Source organism: Anas acuta, chromosome 1 (assembly GCF_963932015.1).
Source record: "Anas acuta chromosome 1, bAnaAcu1.1, whole genome shotgun sequence".
NCBI lineage: Eukaryota > Metazoa > Chordata > Aves > Anseriformes > Anatidae > Anas > Anas acuta.
This window is the reverse complement of record NC_088979.1, coordinates 142,363,702-142,390,934: the sequence shown is the minus strand read 5'-3', so window position 1 is coordinate 142,390,934 and position 27,233 is coordinate 142,363,702. Positions and strand designations below refer to the sequence as shown.

Here is a 27,233-nt window from a genome sequence, read left to right as displayed (position 1 = left end):
GCAAGATAAGCGGGAGTACTGAGTGATTATTGAAGATGTCAAATACATTTTTCAAAAATAATGAAAAGGAGGTGGGAAGCCAGTGCAGGCACAAAATAAAGAGTAAGAGAAGGAGAGCTGAGGAAGGCAGGGTGAGGGAGGGCCCTGCTGCCTGCAGAGAAGAGGCAGACTCAGCGGGCAGCAGCTGCGGGGCTGCGAACAAAACGGCAACTGGAGCATGAAGAATTCCCCTCCTCTTCCTCGCCTGCCACGTCGCAGGCCCGGCGTGCTCCACCGACCCACCCCAGCTAGTGCCCTGAGGCAGCCGACGGACCTGTGGAGATTTTAGCGGGCTGCTGACACGGGGATTTGTGAATAACGGGGGAAAGCAGAGCCGTAACCCCTTCAGGGGGTCACAGGCTCCAAACTGCGAGCATTGCCCCTGCCTGCGGGGAGGAGGAGCGGGAGGCCGCCGGGACCTGCGCCGACCTGCTCAGGCATGCAGCGCTGAGGAGGCTGCCAGCCAAGTGCCCTGTCGAGCTGAAGTAAAACCCTTCCCATCCCATAGCAGGGCCCGCCATCTCGCTTCGAGGTGGGGTGCTTGAGCAGGCCGATGGAGGTGGCTGTGGAGTCGGTGGGGACGACTGCCTTTATGTTTCTTTCCTGATGGATCTGCGGTGCTGCAGCGAGCGAAGCCTTTGAAATGCAAAGATAAAAGTGGATTTGAAAGCTTGCCTAGGTGCTGGGTGACTAAGCAGGAATCTTGTGTGCTTTGGCTGTTGGGGAGTCCAGGTGTGTAGCTCACCGTGAGACCAGCCATAAGCTCAGCCCACAGCAAAGAGATGTGCAGGCTGAGCCAGAAAGGTTATTCTGCCCCCCACAGATGCCACTCTATATTTGAAATAACTAAGCCTGCACCAGAACCTGCGTAATTTCACAGCTGAGCTGACCCAAGGGCATAGGAAGATGAGGAGTCCCCAGTGCAGGGCATCTCCTGGGCCATTTAGCTCCTTGTTTTCATTCTGCCCGCCACAGCACAAGGTCTGTCGTGAGGCAATGGATAGCATAGCCCAGATTTGTTCTCTGCTGGAAGCCCAGTGCCAAAACTCCTCAGTACAGAAAGCTCCCGCAAAGACTTTCTCTTTTAAATAGTCATCGCGTCTGCTGCCAGGGAGGGAGGTGCTGCTCTAACACCTGCTACCAGGTGGGAGGCGAGAGAGGACTGGCAGCCCTCCAGGTGTGGGCTTTTCCGTTCAGGCTTCCGTTGTTGTTCTCGGGGGTGAACTCGACTTCGTGTCATTCATTTTGAATAGGAAGCTTTTATCCGCCCAAAGCCCTGAATTCTCCAACAGACAGCTAGCACCAGCCTCTCTGGTGTTGACGAGCATTAAGCCTACCTGCTTATTTAAGATGCAATTTCTGCTCTCTTTTTCGAACAGTCTTGCAGAATTTGTGTGGGCAGATAAGTATTGAGCCTATGTACTGCCATGGTTGGCAAGCTTTTGGAAGCAGATCATTCATAAAGGGTTTGGGAAAGTTAAAGGTGAGAAACCATGCTTTAAAATTTATTTTCATTGAGTCATCTAGGAGTTCATCACATCGCATGCCCCCTGTTTAAGTTACTTATTCCAAAGTATCAGAAACACAGGCACAAATATAACGGCTTGTAACCTTTGCCATCTTACAAGCAGACTGGGGCCAAAGATATTATTGTACTCCTTCAACAAATCAAGAATCACAGCTTCTGTCTTGTTTTAATGTTGGAAGACAACACTGTGTTTAATGAAAAACTTTGGTCCCAGATGTTTTTTGAACTGAATCCAGCCACATCCAGTGCTCAGAATTTGTGCTGCAGACATGAATTCCTGCAGAGCAAGCTGCTCATGGAGCTACAAGCCGTGGAGACCAGAAGCAATACCACGTAATAGTTGTCAGCTGGTTATGCTCTTTCCTATCACTCTAGCTTTCTGTTACAACCTGAGCATCCTGTGTTGATGAACATGAGGTGTTAGAGCTGGCAAGTTTTATGCCCTTCTTACTAAGCTACACCTGATACAATCTAGACCAGGTGTTTTTCAGCAAGTCAGAGTAATCCCCAGCTCCTTAGCAGAGAATAACAAGCATGCTGAGCTTGCTCTGCAGCAGAACCCACCTGCACAGGTATGGGTACAGCTTTCTTCCATCTTCAAAGGCTTCAAACCCTGTTGGCTTTAGCTAACGTATGGTCATGCTGAGACACCTCACAGCCTTAGAGCAAGAGGTGGTCTCTGTGCCAGCTGCAGCTCACTGATAGGAGACCAGGTGTTGTTGCTGGACACAATGATACAGTTCACTTCCCTGGGACAGCAGATTCTCTATTCTGCTTTAGATGCTACGTTCCTATAGCTCTTTCAACCACTGTGTGGAGTGGATGCTGTAATTTGCTTGAAGATTGCTTTGGAAGGTAACCATTTTTTTGTAAGATCGTTTTGTAGTGTATATACTGTGCAATTGGTTAGCTTTGAGTACTATTTCTAGTTTTCTTTGATTAGTATTTACAGGGGCATTATCACTGAGAGAGTAGGAGCAGTTTTGCAGGAGGTTATTGACGGATCTCAGAGAAGCTGGGTACTTCTATTTCTTTCATGTAGAGTGAACCACCTGCTTTCTTAGGACCACACACAGCATATAGGTGAGTTTTAGGTGACCCTAAGGCCAACAGAACTGCCAGTGAAGGGAACGTGTCATGTTTCTTCAAGAGGTTTATAAATGTTTGCAACCCAAAACAGCTTTTACCCCACCACTTCAGGCCAAGCACCTATTAAATGGAAAATGAATAACTCCTACTATCATAATGGCTGCTCTGTAAAGGGATCACTTACAGTGGGGCTTGCCTGAGTGCACGTACCTGTTGGAGGGGAGCCTGTGCTTTTCTCTGTGTGTTTAAAGCATTATGAATATTTGCAGTGGGAAGTGGTGACAGTGGTGGATTATATAAGCCTCGCGGGGAGGTGTGCTGCTGCAGAGCAGAGGCCAGCCAGCACGAGGACACGTCAGAACATTTCAGGCAAAAGGCTGTGGAGGCATCGCTGAGCCCCGAGGTGGAGTGGGTGTAAAACCATCACGGGAGTGCCACAGCTGTAAGGGAAAGGGCAGAGAGAGCCTGGGGATATGGGATTGGGAGGGGACTGTCATGGCACAGAGGTCACAAAGCAGCATGGCATTTACCAGAGCTGTACAGGCCCCTGTTAAGGACAGAGGAACCTATGCAGAGGCCTTGAAGGAAAGCGGACTGTGGCACCGAGCTATTTCAGAGTCTGTCCCCAAGATGCTGAGTCTGTCATGCTGTGCCAGGTCACACCCAACATCCTGGTCTGTTTGGGGACAGATGGAAAGGTGCCACTGATTTCATCTGGCCTCTAGAGTTTAGCAGTTGGTGTTTGTCCCCCCCAAGCCTGCCAGCACACCCTCCAAATGTTGTTTCCAGTGCCCCAGCCGGCATCTACGTGCTGACTCAGGGTAAGGAGCACGCTGGGAGCCCCTTTGCCACAGCTTATAAAAGAGGCTTTAAAGGGCTGCTGCTGCCTTCAAGAATGGCACACACAAACCCCCTCCTGTTTTGCAGGCCTCCTATGAATGGCTACTTATTCTGATTTACAGCAGGATGTGTTTTATAGGGGGTTAAACTTGGCCCAAACATTCAAGCAAGAAGCATGTGCACACTTCTCCACACACACAAGGGGGAAAGGCCTGAGCCTCGCCGCACGCCTCTACATGCCGGGCACCCACACAGCCCTGCACCTGAGGGCTCCGTGCCCAAGTGTCTTGGGCCTCTCTGTTTGGAAACAACTTGAGGATCCAGGAGTAGAGGAAGCACCAGGCTGGTCAGAGCTGAAATCCTGGGGCTGTCTGGGACCATGGCTGGTGCTGGATGCCATGGAGGAAGGGGCCTGAAGCCTAGTAATTGGCCTACACAGGAGGGTCTTAAGCCTTTCTCAAACTTCTGTTTTGATTACATGGATTGAATCAGATGTCCATGGTTTCCCAATAACTGCTCAACTCTGACTCTAAATACGTGGCTTTGGCATTCCCAGAGCAAATAAGGACCAGTTTAAGATGTCACTCATAGCCAGCCAACCCACCTCCATCCTACAGGCAGTGCAAACCAACCAGTAACCATTGCTCTTGGTTTTGAAGCCTTGCATTAGGACTGGTTCAGTCACTGCTAAGGGCAGTTGTCCTGACAAGAAGAGTCACTCAGGTCAGCCATGGACAGAGATTTGTTTTGACAGCACGCTGAAAATAACACCTCACAAACCACACTGCTAGCTGGCTTCAGAAAGGCCAGTTTTTGGAGTGTCTCTGACCAGCCATGCTGTAAACAGCCATCACTTTGTTTAGCTGTTTTTTGAAATGTGTCCGTGCCTGAAGGGCGATGCCATCTTGGGGAACCTCATGCAGGTTGCTCTCGTTCAGCTTCACCAGGAGCCCCCGGGGCTTCTGAGAGGGACAGGGATGTAGTTGGGGTGTCACCACTCCAGTAACTGTATGGGCGCTCACCAGCCTTCCCTGTGAGCCCAGGTGCCCCCCACATCCCGCACACTTCAGGGCACTGCAGCTTGGCTGGGACCCCAACCTGACCAGATGAGCTCAGTCCCATGGGATTGTCCCTTCCCATGGCACATCATCAGCCTTAGCCATTCCCAAACAACCCCAGTCACCCAGTCCATGTGAGAAAGAGCACAGCTCAGATGGGAGGCCTCATACATCTTCCATAGAGAGGTAGATAAGCTGCAGACCACCACCTCTGCCTTCACAGGGTCAGTACCCCATTGCATCCCTTCTCTCCTGTGCCCATGTGGTACTGGTGCTAGCTTCCTCGCTGGTCTCTGCACCGCAGGATCAGTGAAGACAGAGGAATTTTCCCACTGGCCCTGAGATGTCTGTCAGATCACCCCGTGCCTACAGAGCACACACTTGATGCTGCGTACAAGCTCTGATGTGCCCTGGAGGCAACATCTGGGTCCCTGGGCTTCTTGGCATGCTGTAATTTGCAATATGAGCAGAGAGTCAGCCTTGCGGGAAGTCACTAAGGTTAGATGTGTGTCCGGGTTTGTTTATTTAAGTCTTTCATCTCTCTAATCCCTGACCATGAACACCCATTATGGCACCCAACTTTTGGACATTTCTGTGAACAATATCAAATTTGCCCATCCTTCTTCTGCCCTTCCCTTCTCTACATGGGTTTGTGAGCTAAGGCTTTCTCTTGGAAAGTCTTTCACCTTTCCTTATCTTTTAATTTTCTGAGTGGCACGCCTCTGTCCTGCAGAGGGGGGTGGCTCTTACATTCTTCTCACTGCCTCCTCCTTTGATGCTGCTTTCTCCCTGCCTGTCCTTTTTCTCTGTCTGCCCTTGGCTTGGCTTTTAGAGGATGTTAAATGTCAAATTTGGTTGATTTGTTGCAGACCAATTAGCTGATTCAATCCAATTAAGCTATCTGAAGTTATCTGTGTAATGTGGTGGCTTTGTTAGCCAGCTCCATTCCCTTTTACCCTTACGAAAATTTTTGCCTCCAGCTCCTCCTTCCAGATTTCAGTGGTAGATTTCCACTTGGTTCTTGGCTGCTTGTTCAAAGCTCATGATCAGGGCTTCGGCTTCTGCAGATTTCCTTCAGGGACCATCTCCTCCCGCCCTCCTCCTTTCCCTGTTTAGCCCAGGCTGCCCACAGCTCTTCCTCCTCGCCAGGTGACTTCTAAGCACTCTGTTGTCTTTGGCAGCTTGGCAATAAGGCCAGCGAGGTGCTAGCTCCTCATGAGACTAGTCAACAGTAGCTGAGCTTGGTGAGGTTTGTATCACTATCCTCTGCCTTGCTTTGACTGGTTAAAATCTCTGCCCACAGAGAAATGTTTTCCCTACAGTTCTGTGGCTCCCTGCAGCCAAACTCTGCCACATCCTCGACATGCCTTTTTGCTTCCCTATGACTATCTCTGTGCTATGTTGATCTCATTCTTCTGCTAGCTCCTCCTTGATCCGGAAACAGTTTTTTTTGTTGGTGGTGGTGGTGATAGTGGTGGTTCTTCTTTCTTCTCTTGAAAAATAATTTTATGGACCTTTATTCTGTCTGCTGGTACTGTAGTCCAAAAGCAGGGTCACTGGGAACAGACCTGTAGGCTAGGAAGGCTCCACAGAGAGGATGGTGATGGGTGAAGACTTTAACCTGGAAAGATACAGCCTCAGGTTGCTTGTGGTTATTTAGCAGAGTTCAGGGTAAGATTTTGGAGCATCTACACCTGTAAGAAAATCTCAAATTCTGTCCCCTAAGTGATCCCACTTGAGACCAGGCCTACACAATACTCTCCAAAGCAGTTCACAGCTTTCTTGCCCCTAAAGCTTACTCCAAAGTTGTCCACATGAAATCTGGAACTTCTCCCCATGCAGTTGGGAAAGACAAGCCTCTTGATTCAGAGCAAAGAGCTCTGTTGGGTTTCCAAATGTTTAGTCTCCATTTTCAGAAGTGCCTCAAACGACAGAACAAGGGGGCGCAACTTTCTTGACAGGAAACAGCCTGGCAGGCGGACAGGGCTGATCTGCTTAATGGCATCTTCAAATCGCCTTATGATAAATCCTCACAGAATGGTCTTATTGGCTTTAGCAGGGATGAAAGAAACAGCACAGCAAAGAAACGAGGGGTGCTTGTGAAGCTGCACGAAAGGTTTTTAAACAGTAATAGAAAAAGATCTTTTTTATTTTCCTATAGTATTTGAGCAATCCTTAAGAATTTAAGAGAATTATGTTCCTCTGAAGGAATTTGAAATGATAATTAAAAACTCATCGGAGAGGTTATTATTCTCTGTTAAACCCTGATAGCTTCCTTCCTTAGGCTGGGATATAAGTGCTCTGCCTCGTTCCTAGACGAGAACCAGTTCGGGGTGCTGGTCTTCCCAATCCACGCAGCACTGGTGATCCACTGGGCACTTCACCCTGGTGCTGGGAACATCGTGTCACCTATTTTTGCCATCATCAAACTTTGCTGTCACTGTTCATTTGGAGCCATCTGTCCTTTGGCCTCAACCAGGGCATAGAGAGGGACCATATTTCTTTATTAATGCATTTGCTTTAAACTATCGGTTCTGTGTGCATTTATGCCTTCAGAAAATTCATTTGCTGTTACTCACATGGACAACCAGTGCAAGTGGGTGCTGATCTGTGGATGATAGCTCCCTCTTAAATTTTACTCTGTGGCAAAACCTTAATTAGAATTGTATGTCAATCAACACTTTTTTTTCCCCCCTGAAAGAACTTCTGGTATTTTTTTTAAAATCCCTTGGCCAGGCATTTAGCCAATGAAGCAAGTTTTCAAATGACTTAAGTTGTAAAAAGTGTTTTGTAGTGAAATCTCAAAGCAGGAGCAGCTGCCTGGGTTTGGTTTTGACAGCTGTTCTTCACCTACCAACAAGCAGCCTATTTGTGTTTGTTTATTCATTAATATTGAAAAATAACACAATAGGATCAGATGTCTCAGCTGACTAATGTCCTACTTTTCCTCTGCATTAGTGCCTGTGTCTCAGCACTCATAATATATATATGTTTTCTATATAAAAAGCCCTTGTGGTTAGCTTTTTTATTACATCACTGACATATTTCACCTTCCCAGCTGAAATAATTAAGACCCCGTCCAGGAAAGGTACAAGCTTAGCTGGAGTACGGCCACAGTCCCATTAGTTTTCCAGAGACCACGTGCTCCTTAAAGGTAAATATTTCTAAGAGCTTTCCTGGATGAGAGCAACTCCTCTGTTCTAAAGCTTGTATTCCAGGTCACCCGTGATCTCTATGATCCCATATTCCTCTTTTACCAAGGTGCTTTATTTTTTACAACAGCAGCACCGCTAAGAGCCTTGCCAAATGAGGCTTTACCTGTAGTGCTGGCACCCTTAAGAAACAGAAGCATGCACTGTTTCAGGTGGCTGCACTTCCCTTAAATTAAACTCCTAAGGCTGGCTCCAGTTTGGGGCTATTTTTGATCCCCAGCTCTCTATGTGGTGCAGTCAGACAAAGCGTCCCGCTGATGCTGTGGGGAGCACAAGTGGCTGGCTGGAGGGGCAGGGGCTAGAGGAACCCTGGAGAAAGCTCATTAGCTATAGAAGTGCCTTTTATTTACTGGTAGATGGCTGCCAGCCAAAATTGAGATCTCAAATCACTGCCAAGTTATAGGGTAGCCCCCGCAATGTCATCAGTGAAGGCTTCAAGGAAACCGGAGACGTTCCAGAAATGAAAGTTTTGGACCATGCTCTTCTTTATGCATCGCTCTTTGGACTTCAGCGGCTAGAAATGGTTTTCCTTTGAGAGGGCAGGGATGGCCAAGCTGTTCGGAAAGTGAAATCCTCCACGGGTTACAGCATCAGCTGTTCTTGTTATTGCGAGTTACAAGCCTGTGAGTTGCACTGTGCTGTGGGGTCTGTGTGGGACATAAAGCTGGGAAATAAATACCCGACCAGGCTCCCTGACCCTGGCTTGGAGGCAATTAAAGCCTCCTGGGGGCCAGCAGGGTAAGGGCACGTAGCCATCCGTGGGGAGCACGGGATCGGTTTGGTTCAGATGCAGAATGTTGCTCCTTGAAAACGCCATCTCGTTCCCATGTGGAGATTTAAATGCTGTACTAGGCGGCACTGGGCTGGAAGGAATGTCACAGGGGGGTCTCTGGAAGCGTAGAGAAGGGAAACAAAACGGGAAAAGGCTGTAAAAGTCTGAGAGAATCACTCCCTCAACTCAGAAAAGAAAGGCAGATAAAAGCGGACACCTTACACGCAAAGGGAAGTTGCGGAAAGAGCTGGTAGAGTTCCCTAGGCTGGTTAAAACCAGTAGGAACGATATCTGTGTACTCTGGGAGCCCATTCAGCACCAGCCACGCTTGTGCCCCGCAGGCTGAACGAAAGCTCGGGTTTGGCTGCGTCTGGAGGGGAGCAGAGGCAACGAAGCAGGCGGAGGGGGATGGTTTGAAAGCACACAGAAGCACAGCATGCCAACCAACTCACGGGCAGCACCGGACACTTCCCGCTGCGTGCGCCCCGTGCCCGAAGGGACCCGCTGGGCAGTGCCGAGGGAGGGAGGGAGAGGAGGGCGCGGGATTGCCGCGGAGCTGCAGAGCCAGCAGAGCCCGTGCGAGGGGCTCGGGGCGACCCAGCGCCAGGCGGGGCGCCCTGCTCCGTGCTGGGCCCAGGGACCCCGCTGCTGCCCTGCCCTGCCCTGCCCTGCCCTAAAGGGACCCCGGCTCCAGCCCCCGCGCCCCTGCCCCGGCTCCCGGCGCGCCGGCGGGAAAGCGGCCGGGGAGGCCCCGCCCCCTTGGCGGGAGGCAGGTGCGGGCCGGCCCCTCGCGCGTGAGGTCACCGCCGACGTCACAATGGGCGCCGCCTCCCCCCCCCCCTCCTCCGTAGGCTTCCCGCGCGGCCTTTCTGCCTTAAAAGGACAATGGGGCGCGCGGCGCGTGCAGGGCTCGATTGAGGAGAATGGGGCCGTGGGAACGGCGCGTGCGCAGAGCGGCGGCAGGGGCGGGGCGGGGAGGGAAGGGCGGGACGGGGACGGGAGGGGAGGGGCGGGCGCGGGAAAGGAGGGGAGGGGGCGCGGGGGCGAGCGCGGCCGCCCGGGCTGGCAGGCGGGGCGGGAGGCAGGGCAGGGCAGGGCAGGCAGCACCGCACGGCACGGCAAGGCACAACACAGCGCAGCACAGCACGCTGCCCCTCCGCCAGCACGCTTGGAGCGGTGAGTGCCTTCTCCTCCCCTTCTTTTCCCTTCTTCTCCCCTTCTTTGCTCTCTCTCTGCTTACTACGGAGCAGAAAGTGCAGCGGAGCGCTGGGGCTGCGGCTGGGGGCTCGCCCCTTCCCCTGTGCGCGTTCCCACCGCTGCTTGGTGCTGCCGCTGCCCGGTCTCCCCGGGGCGGCGTGACACGCGTGGCTGCGGTGCGCCCTGCCCTGCGCTGCCTCCCCCCGCTCCCCCAGTTGCGGAGGAGCCGCTCCGGGGCCGCCCCTCCGCAGCCCCGGCCGGGGGGACCCGCGGCTCCTTCCCCCCCGCTCAGCCCCGCGGCGGGACCGCGTGGAGGGGCTGCGGGCGCCCTGCCCGAGCCGTGCCCCTTTCCCCAGCCCGGAGCGCGGCGGCTGGGGCAGGTGCGGCCCCGCAGCGCACACCTGTAGCGCCCGGGCCGGGATCCTGGGGGGCGATGCGAAGCCGCAGGGGTCCGGGCAGCCGCTGCTACACGTGGGGCCGGGGCCTGCCCGGCCATGGCGGCGGCGGCGGGGGGAAGCGGCGGCCGGCCCCGGGGTGGCCGGCAGCGGGGAGCCGGGGCTCGGCAGGGAGCCCCTGTAGGGCACGGCGGCGAGCCTGGCTTTGGGGGGGGGGGAACAAAGGGCTGGCGTGTGCCGCGGCCCCGCACCGCCCCGGGGCGATGCGCGGGGGGAGCCCAAACTTTGCGCCACGCGGTGCCGAGCGGCGAGCGGCGGGGCGGGTTGTTTAGTTGGGTTTTTAAAGAATTTTGGCTAACTCCGTGCGGCCCGACACCCCGCCGGGGGGTGGTTGTGGGGGTGGCGGGGTGGGGGCTCTTTGTTCCCGGCCCTAACGGGCCGGGGCGCGGCGCTGCCCCCGCGCCACGCGGTGCCGGGCGGGAAGCTGCCGGGACGCGGCTCCTCGGGGCCGGCCTCGGCTCCCTTCCCCCTGCACCCAAAGGGCTGCAAGGGACCTGCCGGACCTGCCGGCGGCTCGGTCCCGGCGAGAGAGGGCCGATCCTGCAGCCCCCGACCCCCCCAGGCGGCTCCCACCGCCCGCAGCGGCCGCCCCGCAGGCAGCCGGGCCCCGCTGGGGCTTGCAGCTCCTCCCCGCTCGCCGCCAGTCCTCGGGACCCGAATCGCTTCGCTAATTATTATAATTGCCACCAAGTTTTTGGAGCTGCGCCCCGCCGCCGCTTGGAGCGCGGCTCCAGCTCAGGATGCTGCCACCGGGCTCCTGTCGCCGTCCCCATGTGCTTGCTGCGGGGGAGAAGTGGCCGCAGCCGGCCCCGAGGAGCTTTCTGTCTGCTGACAGCCACCCAGACGGCTCCGTGCACGCTTGAGCAGGCGAAGTAGCAGCGTGGTGCTTCCCCGGCAAAACCCCTCCGCTGCCATGTGCTTCCTTCCCGAGGTGGGACTGCTCCAGCAGCAGGGCACGTGCTGTGGAAACCCCCGGCTCCCCCGCCTGCACGTGGCCGGGCTCGCTGTGCAGTTTGGTTTTCGTAGAGGGGAAAGAAAATAAGATTACAAGAACCCCATAGCGCAGGGGCAGGCACTGGGCTGGCTGTCTTCCCGCTGACACCAGCGGACGCGGCTGCTTTGGCACCCGAGTGAGGTGCAGCTTTGCAGAGATGTGCAGCCCATGGCAGTGAATCAGCGAGGAGCAAGTCCTGGGGCGTGCAGACACACCGGAGGTAGGTGGGATTGAGCTCAGAGCCTCTGGGAGAAATTCCTCCTCGCCTCTCTCCCAGCCAGAGGATCCTCAGAGAGGAGCTAACTGCCTGCATTCAGTCCTCCCTTTCGAAAGGAAACACCCCGGCTGCTTGGGAGAAAGGAATGCTGAGAGCTGATAAATTCAGCCAGCTTAAAGATGACCAAACAGCATTAGAACTGCGCTGGTTTGTTGCCTTGCCCCTGCTGAAGTCACCCACCTATTTCTGTGTCACCCAACTGGCTGCTTTGCATTCGCTCTCAACACTTGGTGGCTTGTACCAGCGCTTTCACAGTGGGATGAGGGACGTGCACAGTCCCACTTCACAGCCAGCTTCTGCTTCAGACTTGCAGCTCTTGTGGCACTTGCTTCTTAGCAGAAAGAAGAAGCCAGGGAGCTGGGCCTGGAGACTGAGTGGTTAGGCAGAATGCAGGGGCGGGACTCCATTTCGTGAGTCAGGCTCGTGAATTTCTGTAGCATGTGCTCGGTCCAAAGTCCAAGTGAAATGACCACTTTGTTACTTAAAGACACGAAAACGAGTCCTTCTTAGTGAAGTCACTTCAGCTATTTTGCCAAATAACTACCGCTTCCATTGCAGCTCCATCAGGTACATTACTATCTCTCTCTACATGAAATAATAAAATATCTGTTCTGTGTCTCGTGATCTCACGTGTCCATGATGCTTTTTCAGCAGCAGGTGGTTGCAGACAGCATCATAGCAGCTGCAGTGACTGTGCTCAGATAAGCATCACAGACTGAACTCCCGGCAGCTTGCTTGAGAACATCTCAGGTTTTCCTTGCAGGGCTCCTGATTGGGCCGAGCGAGGTTTTAGTTATGCAACAGGAGTTTCAGAGGGGAAGTCCTCTTTCAAGGTGGAATGTCTGCAGGTGGGACAGGTTTGGGATTTCTTTTCTTCCCTATGCAAATCTTACTGATTACTGTTTTCATGCTTTGGCCTATCCCTTCTGGAGCACTAACCGCATAGAAGTTTGCAGGAACGCCCAAGTGGCTTAGCCTTTAGCTTTTCTCCTTTGTCTGAAGGGGTTAGGTTCTTATTTCTCACTGAAGATGAGTAGGGCTGGAGGCTCCCATGCAGCTTGACAACTGCAGGTTTCACTCAGGACAGCTCGTGGCCCAGACAGAAAGTGGTCTGGTCTTAAGGGAAGGAAACTTTCCCTTCTGGCTTTGCTGCATGGTCTGGTAGCTGCTGCTGGCTGCATCTGGTATGTGAAGATTTCACTGCAGCACTGAGTGCACAACAGTAGCTGCAGACAACTAGCAAAACAGTTAGCTTACTTATTTTGGCAGAGGAAAGATTCCTGAAGATGTAGTTTGACCTTTTACTGTTCTCACTCAGCTCATCGAGCGAAAAACTCCCTGGGATGCTATTTCATTCTGATGTGCTTGGACTGTAGCAGTGGCCAAACACAACGTTCCTCCAAATAAAGTTGTTTCGGGTGAAGAGAACGGGATCATGAGGAATGTGCAGTACATGAAATTGTACAGTTGTGGTTGCTGGAAGGTAGTCACTGAGCTGTAAGGACAGGTGTCAACTGAAAGAAGTCTGATCATTGAAGTTCCACTTTCAAATTCTGATCAGCTGGACCCCTTCCTTGGAACAGTCTTTCTTTATGCGTGTTAAAATATGTTTCTGTGGTCCAATTTTAACTCTATTCCAAAGTTTCTTTTTGGACCATGTAAACTGAGGGGGAGGTATGTTTATACTGAGTCCCTGATACAGCTCCTCTGCTGATGTACAGTGCTCTGTCCTGCAGGTGATTTCTGGTGGAGGGATTGCAGTTTCTTTCAGCAGAGGGACAGGGCTGGGAGTTCGTGAGCTAGACAGGCAGCTCTACTTCTGGCTCTCTAGACAGCTCTAGAAGCACTGTGTGTGTGTGTCTGGGTATGGGAACTTGCAAGTGTAAAAGCCAGAACACTTAGAGTCTTTCTGTATTTCAAGCTATTTATTTCTTCCCCTTTAAAATAATAATAAAAAACTTTGGCCGTGTTTCTTGTTTCTAATTAAATGCTGTAGAGATGAGCATTGTGAAATTGTCCTGACCAGAACTGTCTGCGTTGCTGTATGTAGACTAGATCCTAGTTTTCTGTAGTTCAACTTCAGGGAGGCTGTGCCAAGGCTGTTATGTACACGGAAGAGGGAAATGAAATTAATTGCAGGTGTTTTTTTTTCTGACAGTACACTGCAAGGCTGCAGGAAAAAGAGAAAGATCCAGGCCAGAGTAAGGAGATGGGAAGAGAGCGAGGCATTGAGTAGCAGGATTGGCATCCCTTTGCTCTCCTGTAACCTGGGGGAATGTTTCTCTTTCAGCTTCGCAAGAAGCAGGTGAACATGTGCCTTCTGACCGGCCTGATAATTGTGTTACAAAGGGAGATGTGCCTGCCCTCCAGGAACTCCTTCCTTTTCTATTACAAGATTTATCATTCTTCTTGGGGGAATCATAAAGAATAGAGAAGGAATCTGGAAAGGCAAACGAAAGTGGCTTGGAAAAGTTCAGAAGTTCTTCCCTAACTTGAAAACTTAATAAGCATCTGAAGCAATACCTTTTAATTTAGATCATCAAATTAAATTTTGCAAAGAAAACTTGAGTCCTGATTTCTAGTCCTGACAGGCAACGAAAAGCATGAAACAATTCTCACACGCATATGATACGTGCTGCCTTGTAGCAGCTTTTCACAAATGCATTAAGCAGGGTGTGTTTTTTCTTCCTCACCTACTCTGCTGTTCTCTGCTTGACTCAGAGTTCTCCACTTTTCCAAAAGCGAGAGGGCAGAGGTATGGAGAGAACTTGTTTCCATTCAAGTTGCTAAAGCAGTTTTTTAAAGCAGGACTTGGGGAATCAGTAGCTTCTCCTTTTACAGGTAGACCAGGGAAGAGGAGCCCTTTCTCCCTGACTTAAGGGGATAATGCTCCCTACACATACATAAATCTCCATTTCTGCAGAATGACAAACATGCTTTGCTAGGACTTGGTTTGTTTTTCTTTTTTTTTTTTTTGCTTGTAATTGGTCCCTTTAACTTCTGTGCAGCTGTTGATTTAAAAGGCTTCATATATTTAAAATAACTTGTTTAAATTTGGCAAGACTATCTTGTGCAATGCTTTTAACTTATGTGGAGCTGCATTCCTACCCACCAGCTTTTTATCTGCCCCAAATTTTCCATGGTTAAGCTTCCACAGCTCAGATTCAGGCGTTGCAGTGGTAGGCAAGCTATGCTGTGTTACAGCAGCTGGCAGATCTAACTCCCTAGTTTTAATTTGAGATCTAAATTGCAAATCTTTCAGGTGAAACCTTTGAAATGGGCCCAGTCACATGTACTTCTAGCTACGCTGAAGTCTATAGAAAAGTAGTGCCAGCTTGAGCACTAGACACAATTATGGTTTAGAATGGAAGCTGAGGCAGTGCTTTAAGTTCAGCAGCACCTCTAGACTCAAATGTAGTCCACATTAAACTTTCCAGATTATTTAGTGTATAATGGTCAAATGGCAACTGTTCAGGGTTAAATGTGTAACTGGACGGACGCCCTCCATTTATAACTGCACTTCGATGCAGTTGTCAGAGAAATCTGTTTTACTTGTGGTTTTGCTACTAACTTTTCCCCATTCAGGCATGATATATGGTAATACCGTTGCTGACCATTCATCAAGTGGGAAACAGATGGCACTAGTTTCCCTTCTATTGAAAGATCGTGTTGAAAGGCTGCTCCTGTGAGAATGGCAGCAACGATGCAAAACAAAATATTTTCAGAGTGTGCGTGTCTGATGCCAGCCTTTGCCAGAGCATTAATTGTAAAACATGCGTCTTACTCTGCTGTGGTATAAATAGCAGCTGGTGACAGAGATCCTCTCATTGGTGTCCACATTTCTGGGAGAAACTGGGTTAAAAATTGAATCAAATTGTTGAGCTCAATTTTACGTCTTGCCCTGTAGCAGTCAAGATGTTCTTGCTGCTTAAGTTTTGTAGCTCTGAACATCGTGCCCGCAGTCAGTCCTTGGGTTTCTAAAGAAGAGCAGCAGACCACAGACTAAGGTAGTCAAGCAATCTAAAATCGCTGGTAGCTGGAAACTCCCAGATGAGCACACTGTTGGATCTCGAGAGGCTTGTTAAACACAGTATCCGCAAGATACACTCCCCTTTGAAGGGGTACTCTGGATGCTAAGAAACAAAATACATATTCTAGGTGTACGCCTAGACACTCCTTTGTTTATTTGTCTTGACAGTCCGGGGATATGAACCTGATTCAGCAGAGCGTTCATAATAAGTGCTTCTGAAAACATCCAAGCAGAGTAGTGTCTAACCTTCCCTCAGCAAACTCATTCAGCCTGCCTCTAGCCTGACACCTTCTTTGGCTTACTGCAGCTGTTCCTGGCCTCCAGGCCACTGCTGTGCTAATAGAGGCAGCAGCAAGTAGGAAGCCTGGCAGCATTTGGGGTGATGCTGCTGGAGATGGGTGCAAGTGAGCCTTGGGAGAACCTGGCTCTCAGTGAGCTTGTGCTGCGAACGGGCACAAAGGAGAAAAGAGTGCAAGTGCTTCAAAGCTGTGGCAAAAAGGGAAGGGAAGACTTGTCCCCTCTTCCACCTGTCTCTTAAGCCTGGAGGATCTCTTAAGCGTTCAGCTTATACAAGACCCTTGCCTTGAACGCGCTTTGCACAAGTTGTCTGGGGGCGACCCGTGTCTTTGTATGTGTTTGTGCAGCAGTAATTGCAAGGAGACAACCTCAGTGGGCACCCAGCGGTATTGTGTTATGAGATGTAAACATGTACTCTTTCAGCTAAGTCGGGGTTCCTTGTAGTGGATTTTGTGTGAGACTATTGACCAGTGGTACTAGATAAAACATTGAATTTTGTTTTTCTTTGGAGCCTGGGAACCTCAGGTGTTTGTCTTGCAGTGCCACCGTGTTCTGATTTTCTCCTGCGGGGCAGGGGTGTTGCTGGGAGTAATTCCACCTCCATGTGAAGGACTGTGTCCAGGCCTGGGTGGTTTATTAACTGGTGCTGTGATCCTGTGGAAATGCAGAGGAACTCTTTCCCCATGTGTAACCTCTGTCAGCAATGTAAGCGTGACACTAGGCATGGTTGTTCTGTGAAAGTGAGTTTTCAACGTCAGCCGGCCCTGCTTTTCAGATTTGTATTGCTGTAACAATGAGGCGAGTCTGGGTGCTGCAGACTGGAGTTTTTGGGTTAATTTTCTCCATCTCTGTCCCTCCCTTGCCTTTCTGCAGGTGAAGATGTGGGTGTGGACCCTTGTGCACGTGCATTCACCAGTAAGACAAGTTGCTTTTTACTGGGGCATGGCAGAGGTGGCTCAGTTGATGTCTGTGATAGGGAGAGGTTGGGATTTTTGTTAACTTCTACAAGACTTGACTGTTTTGTTAGGGGAAGGGGGAAAGCTGTGTGCTATTTGCATGGCTCCATCTTCCAGTGTTTAAAAGCAGAAGTTCTCAGCTTCCTGTCACCAGTGGGCTGTCTGAAGCACTCGCTTCACTCAGTTACGCTTGTCAGAGTGCTTTGGGAGCTCTGTGCCGCTCAGTTCTGTTTCCTGAAACACTTTAGGAGCTCTGTGCTGCCTTCAAACTGGGCCTGAAGGGAGTCTGCACCAGGGGCAACTGGGCCTGAGGAGCAATGGTGGCAGGGAGGCCTCTCCTCACCCTGGCAGCAGGGTGCCCTTCATGGAGGGCGTGTGGAGCCGGGAGGCAGCCAGGCCGCTCGCCTGTGCCTGGCTGTGGAGAAGCACTGCGGGGTGCCATGCTCCAGACACAGCCGCTGCGGGCGAGGTGGGACTCCACCCTGCCGCTTCCAGAGCGGCTTTTCAGGTATGTCTGCCCCACAGCCTAGAGGTATGGCTGCAGCTCGTTTGAAGCAACTCCTCCTCACTTTCAGCAAGGCTTGGCAGGCAGGCGGGGGCTCCAGTGGAGGTGATGACAGTCCCATTGCTGTGACACCCGGGGTTCAGCCGCTGCTGTGTACCCAGGGGCCTGGGCAGGTTGGCACGGCTCAGCCTGCTGCCCGCTGTGCCGCAGGTACAGGTACGGCTTCCCTGAGCCACGCCGGCTGCGTTCATGCCTCTGGGTTGTGCTGTTGTAGAGGTGCCCTTGGAGGAGAATTGCGTAGCCGGTGCCCTTGTCGTGAGTCCTGGCTGGGTAGTGCTTGATATTCCAGCTGTTGTTCACATTCAGGAAATAAGAAAGTGTGTTTGGGTCCATCTGCTGTTCTGAGACAATACGTGAGAGCAGTCACCTACTCTGTTGGTTTCCCATCCCGAATTGCAGTCTGATGTTGGTTTGCCCAGTTAATTGTGCAGGTTTTTCTCTCAGTATCTAGAATTGATAAGTAACAGCAGGTTCCTGTTTGTTTCCGCAGGCTACAGCTGGGAGGAAAAGATGTTTGGCTTTCATAAACCGAAGATGTATCGGAGTATAGAGGGCTGCTGTATTTGCAGAGCTAAATCTTCCAGTTCCCGTTTCACTGACAGTAAACGCTACGAAAAGGATTTTCAGAACTGTTTTGGGTAAGACTCTTCCTCTAGTCACTGCTGCAGCCAGTCAGGGTGTTGGTCCCCAAGCAGTCTCTAACGTGCAGTAGATGACAGCAGTGACAGGTCTGGCTGATGCCTCCTCCCTTGCAGCATGTGCAGTGATCTAGTCATCTTCCTTAAGTCCCTGCACAAGGCAGAAGGAAGGCAGCACAGATCTGTGGAGGTTTTCGCTCATTCTGGAGACGTGAGCATGTTAGACAAAACTTGTACCTTGTTTCAGGGATTGGTGCTGCTGTTCAAATAGTGCCTATCGATATGTTATTAAAAGTCCTAATTGGAAACCCCTTCTGATGAGAAGTAAGCATCAACTAACTAACTTTCCAGCTAGGTGAAGTTGCACATAATGATGCTTGAAAGCACTGATAAGCAAAACTGCAAATATCAGTGATTTCTTATATGAGCTGCTGTGATCTCTCTAACTTTTTCAAACGTTGGTGTTTTGTCTAAATCTGTGTCACTGAATTGTCAACAAGGCAAATTCTTCTGTGATAGCTTGTAATTATTTTTTTACTTTGTTTATTTTGAAATTTTTGTGGGGCAATAAGAAAAATTTCTGCTGTTTATGCAGTAGTTTTCCATGAAGTTTTTCTCCCAGGAAGAATGTCTGTTGTTGACATTTTCTACTTTTCTCCTTCCGGTCTTGTTGGATTAACTCATCAAAATCTTAGGCCAAAGTGGAACTTAAGTACATCATATTTTAAAAAAAGAAAAAAGTGTATCACGATTGCTGCTCCTGTCTTCAGTGTTTAGCTTTACGTGTGTAAACCTTTGCATCTTTGAGTCTTCAGCTCCTTTCTTGTTTTCTCTTTTCCCTACAACCTCTTTCTAGAAACACTCCTTTCACACAGTTTTATAGTGCTTTGTATTGACCATGGGTTTTTGTTCATAAATCTGATGCTGACAGTTTTCATTGTCATATTTCTTAGCTGCTGTCCTTGGCAGTGGAAAGACTGTGTGAAGGTCCATTGCATTTTTTTATAAACCACAATAAAGAAGCTTACAATATACCGGGACTTTTGGTCTTGTGCTATCTGAAATATGTTTGCCAAGGTAAAAATGCAGTCTTAACACTGAGCAAATAAGGGCTTATCTGAGCCTGCCCCGTTCATCTACAAATGCTTCAAAGTCCTCTAATTTAAATGGCTGGAAAACTCTGCCATGTATCCCCTTTATATTTCTTCTGCAGGTTAGCTGTAGAGATTATTTCTGAAGAAAGCTTGTTAGAAGAGAGCAAGTATTGCTGTTGTTCCAGAGACTAGTGTTTCTGAAACATTATCCTACACGTATGCAGCAGTGTGTTAGATGTATTTGTTACTCATCCTTGAAAGCTCTGTGAGAAAGCTAAGAGCTGAATAAGCTTTTGTCAGACCTGAGTTCTGTTCCCCAATGTACATTCAAGGAATATAATTATTCTCCCTCCTTCTCCAATCAAATCAATCCAACTACTGAAGCTGTTGTTTAAAACAAAACAAAAAAAAAGAAGGTAATGGGGCTGGGTTTTAGCACCCCTCTGGAAGCAGATTACAATGCATTTTCTTTCTACGTGGAAGTATGTTTTCTGAAAGGGAGACCTGGTCTTCAGGTGGAAAGGTTGAGCCCCCAGATTAACTGTCATGTCTGAAAAACAGAACTTGAGAACTCTTTCTTATGCTTTTTGCTCTGTTATCAAACGATTATTTTTATTATTAACTGTTACCAAGTAACTTTTGTGTGTGTGTTTTTTTTTTCTTTTTTTTTTGCCAGTCTCCACGAGGCCCGCTCAGGAGATATTTGCAATGCATGTGTGCTTTTGGTGAAAAGGTGGAAAAAACTGCCAGCAGGATCCAAAAAAAACTGGAATCATGTTAGTTGACTATCTATTTCTGCCCTACTCCAAAGCTAACTTGTCTTCTGCCTTAGTCCTTCCTGGGGGTGGGAAGGTGGGGGAGTGGGGCAAGGTTTGGGGGGTTGCTGTTTAACCCACACTCTCTGCCCAACCTCAGCATCTCTAAAACCTGACTGGGATATTTCCTGTTACGTGATTTTTGTATGTATTTGGTTAGCATATGTGCAAATTGCAATTGTGTAAGCCCTGGATGGAGCCACAGACTAACCTACCTTGTAATTCCTTGTTTTCACAAGCTCATAACTTTGTCCAGAAGTCTCTTATGACGCTCAAAATGTTTCAGAATTGGCCTCTGTCTAAAATTGGTCTCTCTTTTTTCTTTTAATAGTTTGAACAAGCAAGGTGACTTGCTCAAGCAACACATATAGCAATGTGGTTTAGTCAGATAATTAAAGACTAATATCTCGCAGCTATTCCTACTCATATATTCTGTTTTGATACATCTAATTTGGTTTGGGCCTAGGGCTGGGAAGATGATCGGAATTCTTTGTGTATGTTATAATATTTATTCAGGAAACCTTGGTGATAATGGCAGCCAGAGCTATGGTTATTACTAGCATTAACTTTTTATTCAGAAGTTAAATTTATGATTTAAAAACAAAAAAATCCAGGGCAGTCACTCTTTTAACTGAATCTCTGTTGGCTTAAACAACCATTGCCTACTAAACTGAACCTGTCAAAATAGGAAGAAGGAATAAGTTGAACTGCATATGCTTTTTAAACTGTTTTTGCTTTCTTATCCTATAGACACATGTCTCAGAAACCAGATATAAGTGAAACACGGGAGTGTCAGTGCACAAAATTGTTCTAGTTTAACTAAACTGTTTCTGATCACCTTCAGCTAAATCAGTGCAGGTACCCTGACTGAGGCGGCGTCTGGGCCTGATGCAGAAGTATTATGTGTGCCTTTTCTGTCTTGTAGGTCGTAGATGCCAGGGCTGGACCCAGTTTGAAAACAACGCTGAAACCAAAGAAAATGAAAACTCTCTCTGGAAGCAGGATAAAGAGCAATCAAATCAGCAAGCTGCAAAAGGAATTCAAGCGGCACAGTAAGTAAATCCAAACAGATTTGGATAATAAAGCTGAGGCCTCCCCTAAAATAGCTTCCTGTGAACTGGCCAAGCTGAGTCGCTTTCTAGATTCAGTTATGCTCTCACACGTTTAGGTGCTCTCTGTTTCCATGAACTCTCAATCTCTGTGTGCCTGGAGAGAGGGGGAAGTGAAGTGGGGGAGAGCTTGTGTGTGGGGTGGGTGCCTGACAGAGCTGGGTTGTGGTGGGTGGCAAGGGGAGCTTAGAGGCAGTGGGGAGCAGGGAGCTTGGCTGGGAGGTGTAGCTCTACATTCCATGCCTATACACCGCATTTCCAGGAAAAACTTTGCTCTCACTATTAAACTTTGGCTGTCTTCAGCTCTCCCCAAGAGAGGCTGATCTGCTGATACCACCCACTATCAGTCTTTTTCTTCCATGTAGGCTTTAAACCTAGGCTTTCTATTTAGCCTACATTTCCTCCCACCTATAAATTCTTGCCATGTTTCCTCTGTACAGTTTCCTCACACCTTCCTCTGCCAGTCTTGGTGATTTCTTTCCACTAGCACTTAGGCTCTTCAAATAGATTTGAATTCCTAGCTTCCTAACAAAGCCATCTGCCAGTAATGCTCTAAATATGTCTGTAACTTAGCTTTTTTCCTCTAAAGCAAGCATTCCACCTTCTTAACTGTTGCTGCATTGGTCTTCTCTGTTTTGATTATCCTACCTGACCTGAAGGAAGAAGTTCTCTTTAGTAGAGGCCCAGGCCCAAAGATCTTGTATCTCCTTATCCAATGCAATGCAATGAGAATTAACTACATCATTCTAGGTGCAAGGGGAGTGTCTGGGGGGAGTGAAGCTAGTAGCCCTTTATTTAGGTGTGCATCTGTATACCAAAACTCCATAGCTCATAGTCTTGATCCAGCTAGAACTTAACACTACCTAATCCATTGCACTGATGGGAAGAGCTTTGCAGAACTTTAACAGAAAGGGGAAGAAAGGATCTTCTTGAAATGGGCAGGGGCAAGTGGGAGAAGTGTCAATGACAAAAGCCTTTCTCTCTGGTCCCAATCTGTATGTTAACTTTCAAAAGTGAGGGAAGGGATCAATTTCTGGATGCATGTTCTGATTATTGCGTTTATTCCTCCTTGTTACAGACTCTGATGCCCACAGCACCACTTCAAGTGCCTCCCCAGCTCAGTCACCCTGCTACAGTAACCAGTCTGATGAGGGCTCTGACATGGAGATGAGTGCTGGGTCCAGCAGAACACCAGTTTTCTCCTTTCTAGATCTCACGTACTGGAAAAGGTAAAATGCAACAGAATGTGTACTTTGTGCAGACAGCAATTTGTTTCACATTCAGTGCTCGAGTCTGCTTCCTTGCAGGGTACTGCTGCTGACCTTGTTTCAGTGGTATCGTTGAAGTCACTGAGTGTTACAGAATGTGTGTCTTTCATTGGAAATGAATGCTGTGTGTTCATGGCATTTTTTTCTATCTCCCCCCCAGTTCCCTAAATACTAATAAACTTGCTGGAGAAATGTTTTTCCGTTTCTGGGAGTAACAGATAAAATTGCTGATTTTAGTTATCTTGTCTTGAAACTCTGTAGATGTGATGTTATCACATACATAGGTGCTCTTAGCAAATCCTGACCTGTGATGGTAGTTAGAAAATTGGGAGGAAAACCACAAGGGTTTCTGGGAGCTGACAGGTTTATCTTTTATTGCTTGTTGTGACACGCTAATCCCTTGTTTAGCTAATTGCTGTATTGAAATTGTTGTGACTTTGCTGCCTCCTCTCAAATAGTGTTTGTAAGTGCATTCTCGTCAAGGTTAGTTCAGATAGCTGTGTGTCTGAAATTTCTCTGGGAAGTGAAGCGGGAGACTTAGTTTTGTTCCAGGCGTGGTTTATTGTTTTTGTTTTCTTCCCCAAAGTGGTGTTGTGGATTTAGACACAGACTTGTTTTTTCCTTTCTGAGCAGCCTTGTCCCTTCTATCGTAGCCAAACAATGCTGGAGGCTCTAAGTAGTTTCTTGAGCCAAACTGATTTTTTTTTTTCTTGCATTTCTGTAACTTCTCTATGTTCTAAACATATAAATGATCTGCATCTCTCCTTTCTGTTTCTTCCAGGCAAAAGGTCTGCTGTGGAATTATTTACAAAGGGCGTTTTGGGGAAGTCCTCATAGACACTCATCTCTTCAAACCTTGCTGTAGCAATAAAAAGTCTGTCACTGAGAAGCCAGAACAAGAAGGACCACAATCACCAGCAATCTCCACCCAAGAGGAGTGGTGACTTCTTCGGAGAGCTGGGGAAGGTTATACAGACCCTCTTATTCTCTGGAAAAAATACTAGAAAAGTGATTGTTCACATTGGACACCTGCTATGCTGCCAAAAGACTATTCCCTAGAACTGTTTTGGGTTTTACTGCTACAATTCCGCAAACTCTGAAGCCAGTTTGTATCCTTTCAGAAAGACTGTACATAATATTTAAGATGCTATGGAACACTTAGCAAAGCTGAATGCTGCTGCAAGGTTGTCCCTCTAATCCTTCCCCCCCCCCACTTGACAAATGAACCTGAGGATGGGGTTTTGTATATTAAAGTATATGTAGTTCATCTTTCTGTACTGAAAGAAGCAGTGGTTGTAAGGCATTTGTTTAAGGTTGGTTGGTAACCTCCCTTGAATTCCGAAGAAAATATTTCATTCTTAGACATGTATGAGTCAATAGGATAAACTAATGCATAGAGATGTTATAAGTCACCTCTCTAGTTATATAAATATATATTTTTAAAGGTGTGGAGATCTCACCCTGTACTACTGACATTGTAACAGAGACAAATATTTCCTCCCTCCTACATGACACAGACTGCTAGCTGCAGACATCTCTGCTGTAAGTGACAGTTATCTGAGAAAGCCTCCCAGCGCAAGATCCTTTTAGGAAGGGGTAGGAGTGCTCCCTTCCGTAGCTCAGGAGGAAGATTTGCCTAAGAATCGAACACGGTGAAATGGGAGGCTGTTTTTGTTTTAACCTAGCAGCAGACAGTCGACTTCATGCAATAACTGACTGGTAATTAGAGGTGGACCAAGAAAACAACCCAATGCCCAAGTTAGGTATAGGTGATGGCCAAGACCGAAAAACTGCTTTCTGTAGGCTCAGCGCAGCTGAAATGTGACCACAAACCAGACTTCTTGCTGGTTTCAGACCTGACACAGAACCAAGCCCCTTGCTAAGCTAAAGTCAGGCTCTGGTTCAGGGACACAATTGGATTCCAGCCTGGGGCTTGGATTCACAATGCCTGTTTCAGAGCTCTTCCCCTGCAGCACTTTGTTGTTGTTAAGTGACCAGCAGATCGAGGCTTTTATGAATACTGGACTTATGCAAATATGAAGACTTCTGTTAGGAATGGTGCTGTGCTGAATAGAGGCAGCTGTTTGCATACGTGATCAAAAGATAATATTTTCTAATATTTTCTACCCAGATTCCCAGTTAAAGTTGTGTGCAAACCGTTGCAACGCTCCTTCAAACTCCACTTTGCCTTTAGGGTGAAAGCAGCTTCCTTGGAAGAGTGTGCTGCAGTTGTAGCTCCCAGTTGATTCATGTTCCTTTTATGAAGGTTTAAGTTGTTTAACTTGGGAATTATGCTTTTTTTTGTTTGTTTGTTTGTTGGGGGGGAGGGAGGGATGGGATTTTCTTGTTATTACTCTCTTGGGATATTCTGCAATGGACTGCTACAAGCTTTCCTTTTTCTGTGAGTCATCAGCATAATACTTTGGTGGGTAGGGCTTAGGACTGGATTTCCATGTAATCTCACTTCCTGAAATGGGAATGGTTAGCAAGTGAAAATATAGTTAGGGAAAGATATGCAGGTTTTAAGAGGAGCCTCCACCCTCAAAACTGCTTTATTTTTTTTTTCTTTTTCTGCATTCTCTTGGATAGGCCAACCTCTGGGGAGAACATCAGAGGAAGGCTTTAACTTATCACAGCCTTACAGCTTTCAGCTTTCATTGATTTTACTTTTGTTTTTCCTAAACTCTGAGATTCTGCAGGGAGGACAAAGCTAAGTACCTTGCTTTCATCTGCAACCAAATAAATGGATTCTTGCTTGTATAACCGCTTAACTAGGTTGGTCATGTCTCATAAGGGCTTGAGCAAGAGTCCTAGCTATTTTTGCAGACACCTGCTTCTATTGGAGTTTGTGTTTTCAGCATCAGTAATTCTGTACACCTAAGGCTGCAGTATTGGTGGTAGGATGTGCTCTGAAATGGATCATCTCTTCTGTATTTATTTATTTATTGCTAGATTTCAACCGCCGACTGCTTCCCCTACTCCCTCCCACCTCTTCCATTCCCAGTAGTAATGCAAAACGAACTGTATGTAGTCATGCACTTTGTATTAATGTATTAGAAATCTATGGAACCTGTTTTGTACTTTTATACTGTTCAGACACTTGTAATCCAGACTTTTTTTACTAGGGTAATAAATAAATTTAGAATTATTTAGAAAATAAACATCTGTTTCAGCTGTCCATTTAATAAGGCTTAGTGTTTGAACCAGCTCATGCAATCTGTGTTCCTAGTTGAACAAGACTTCAAGACTTTATTTTTTGGAGGAGGATGGAAGCAAAATAATTCTCAAGTTCTTTGCTATTTAATTTGGGAAGAGGAGCAGAGCAAGGGGAGGATACAGTGCTTATTGTGGCAGACAACAGTCTCAGGGCAGAATTCTCCAGCTTTCCCTTGGCGCGGCGTGTGTGTAATGGCCATTCCTTTACTGGAATGGGTGGTGCTGAAATTTGGTATTCCTGGGGCGTTTGATGTCTGATAGCTCACCAGCATCCAGCAAAGGCCAAATGAAGAAACAGCATTAAAAATTTGGTGCTGACAGCATGTGGAAACATCTCTTTCCAGATCCAGCTGAGGCAGTGGATGAGACAAGTGCTCCTGTACTGAGCTGCAGCTTGGAGAGTTTCTTCCCACGACAGGCGTAGTCAGCTGGGATCTGCTCCAGCAGGCTGGTGGGAATGAGGTCTCTGGCAGGAGATGGCAGTAGCTGTGTTTGGAAGATGAGGCTATTCCCTGACACTGGGGGAAAACCTTAAGCATAGTGGTATACTGCAATACTGCAAGAGACTATTTCAGACTTGAGTGGAGAACTTGATTTATTCCTGCTGAAATACTGGCCTTTTACTTTAAACTGAGCAAAACAATATCTGGAGCTTCATGTAGAAACAAACAAATTGAGTGAAAGTTCTGCGTAGACTGCACAACAGTAATATGATTTTAGTGTGATAGGATCTACTTTGCTCATATATTATCTTCTGCAGACGCATGTGAAAGGAGCGTGTATCCCACTACTTGCAATGCTCATCATTTTTCAAATTATTTTTTCTCTCTTTTCCATTACCACTCCACTCTTGGGGCTGATGAGGTATCTTGGCTAACCCTAGTTAGTAGAAAACACCAATTTCAATGCAGGGGGTATTCTGTGTGAAGCAGATAACCTCATGGAAGACTACACCTGTGGATGGGAAAGCTGTTTCAGTGGGAACAATGGGGAGAAAAGATTCCTTGAGAGCAATGTGGAGTGAGAACAGAAGGCAAAATCCTGGCTCAAGTCCTCCTGTGCTTCACCTGGATCAGCTGTCTCAGTGACAACTGTGGCATCTGCCAAGCATCTGCTGAAATACTGGCCTACTGCAAAGATGCTTTACAGAGGATTGTATCATGTCTACTTGAAAGACAAGGAAAAGGAGGCATGTGTGACCAGAAAGTATCTTGCTGGAAGTCACCAGTGAACCAGCAGCAGACCCCAGATTTCCAAAGCCTCAGTTCAGTGCTCTGTACTGCTGGTAAAGCACCGTGGCAGATTGTTTTTGCATGGTACTATATAGAGACTAATTTTATTTTGATGTGTACAATGTGACCATTTCTTTTCCTGTTTACTTCTGCAACACTGAGTCTATAACCTCCTTTCTGAGTAGATTGGGTGGCATCCACCCCAGTCAATAAACAGTTGCAACTCTTCTAACCTGAAGCTGTACAAAAAATTAGTTTCAATGTAATATAAGAAAAAGGTAAGGCCCTACTAAATAGCACTAAACAGTGCATAATGGCATTATTTAGGCTGCGTAGGTGAGGTCTAAGAGCAGAACCACTGTGTATTCTGCAGACTTGGCCCATGATTGCCACTACCATGGAGATGGGTCACTTTTGGCTCTTGTTTTCCAATTCTTTCCCATGGAAATCTGGCCACAGGGGGTGAGGGAGCATGTGTCCAGGTCTCCTCTTTCAGGCTTAGCTGGGCCACTGGAAGTGACACCTGGAAAAACCTCCTGGCTTCCTTCCAAA

General features: G+C 48.2%; 1 protein-coding gene and 1 long non-coding RNA gene across 3 annotated transcripts; one reads left to right on the top strand and one right to left on the bottom strand.

Annotated features, from left to right (window-relative positions):
- Positions 1–436: 436 nt before the first annotated feature.
- Positions 437–2,213, bottom strand: LOC137845084 (uncharacterized). Its single transcript, XR_011090090.1, has 2 exons — positions 785–2,213; positions 437–675 (listed from the first exon to the last, which is right to left on the bottom strand). It is a non-coding gene; the product is annotated as an uncharacterized lncRNA (long non-coding RNA).
- Positions 2,214–2,229: 16 nt separating this feature from the next.
- Positions 2,230–25,394, top strand: SINHCAF (SIN3-HDAC complex associated factor). Of its 2 annotated transcripts, none has more exons than XM_068661922.1 (6): positions 2,230–2,422; positions 17,800–17,947; positions 19,718–19,817; positions 20,782–20,908; positions 22,044–22,194; positions 23,015–25,394. In XM_068661922.1, exons 2-6 carry the CDS (start codon positions 17,820–17,822, stop codon positions 23,175–23,177), a joined length of 669 nt encoding a protein of 222 aa, XP_068518023.1. In that variant the 5' UTR covers positions 2,230–2,422; positions 17,800–17,819; the 3' UTR covers positions 23,178–25,394. The 2 variants fall into 2 exon arrangements, with proteins under 2 accessions (XP_068518023.1, XP_068518016.1); XM_068661915.1 differs by lacking the exon at positions 2,230–2,422 and adding an exon at positions 9,557–9,714.
- The last annotated feature ends 1,839 nt before the right edge of the window (positions 25,395–27,233 follow it).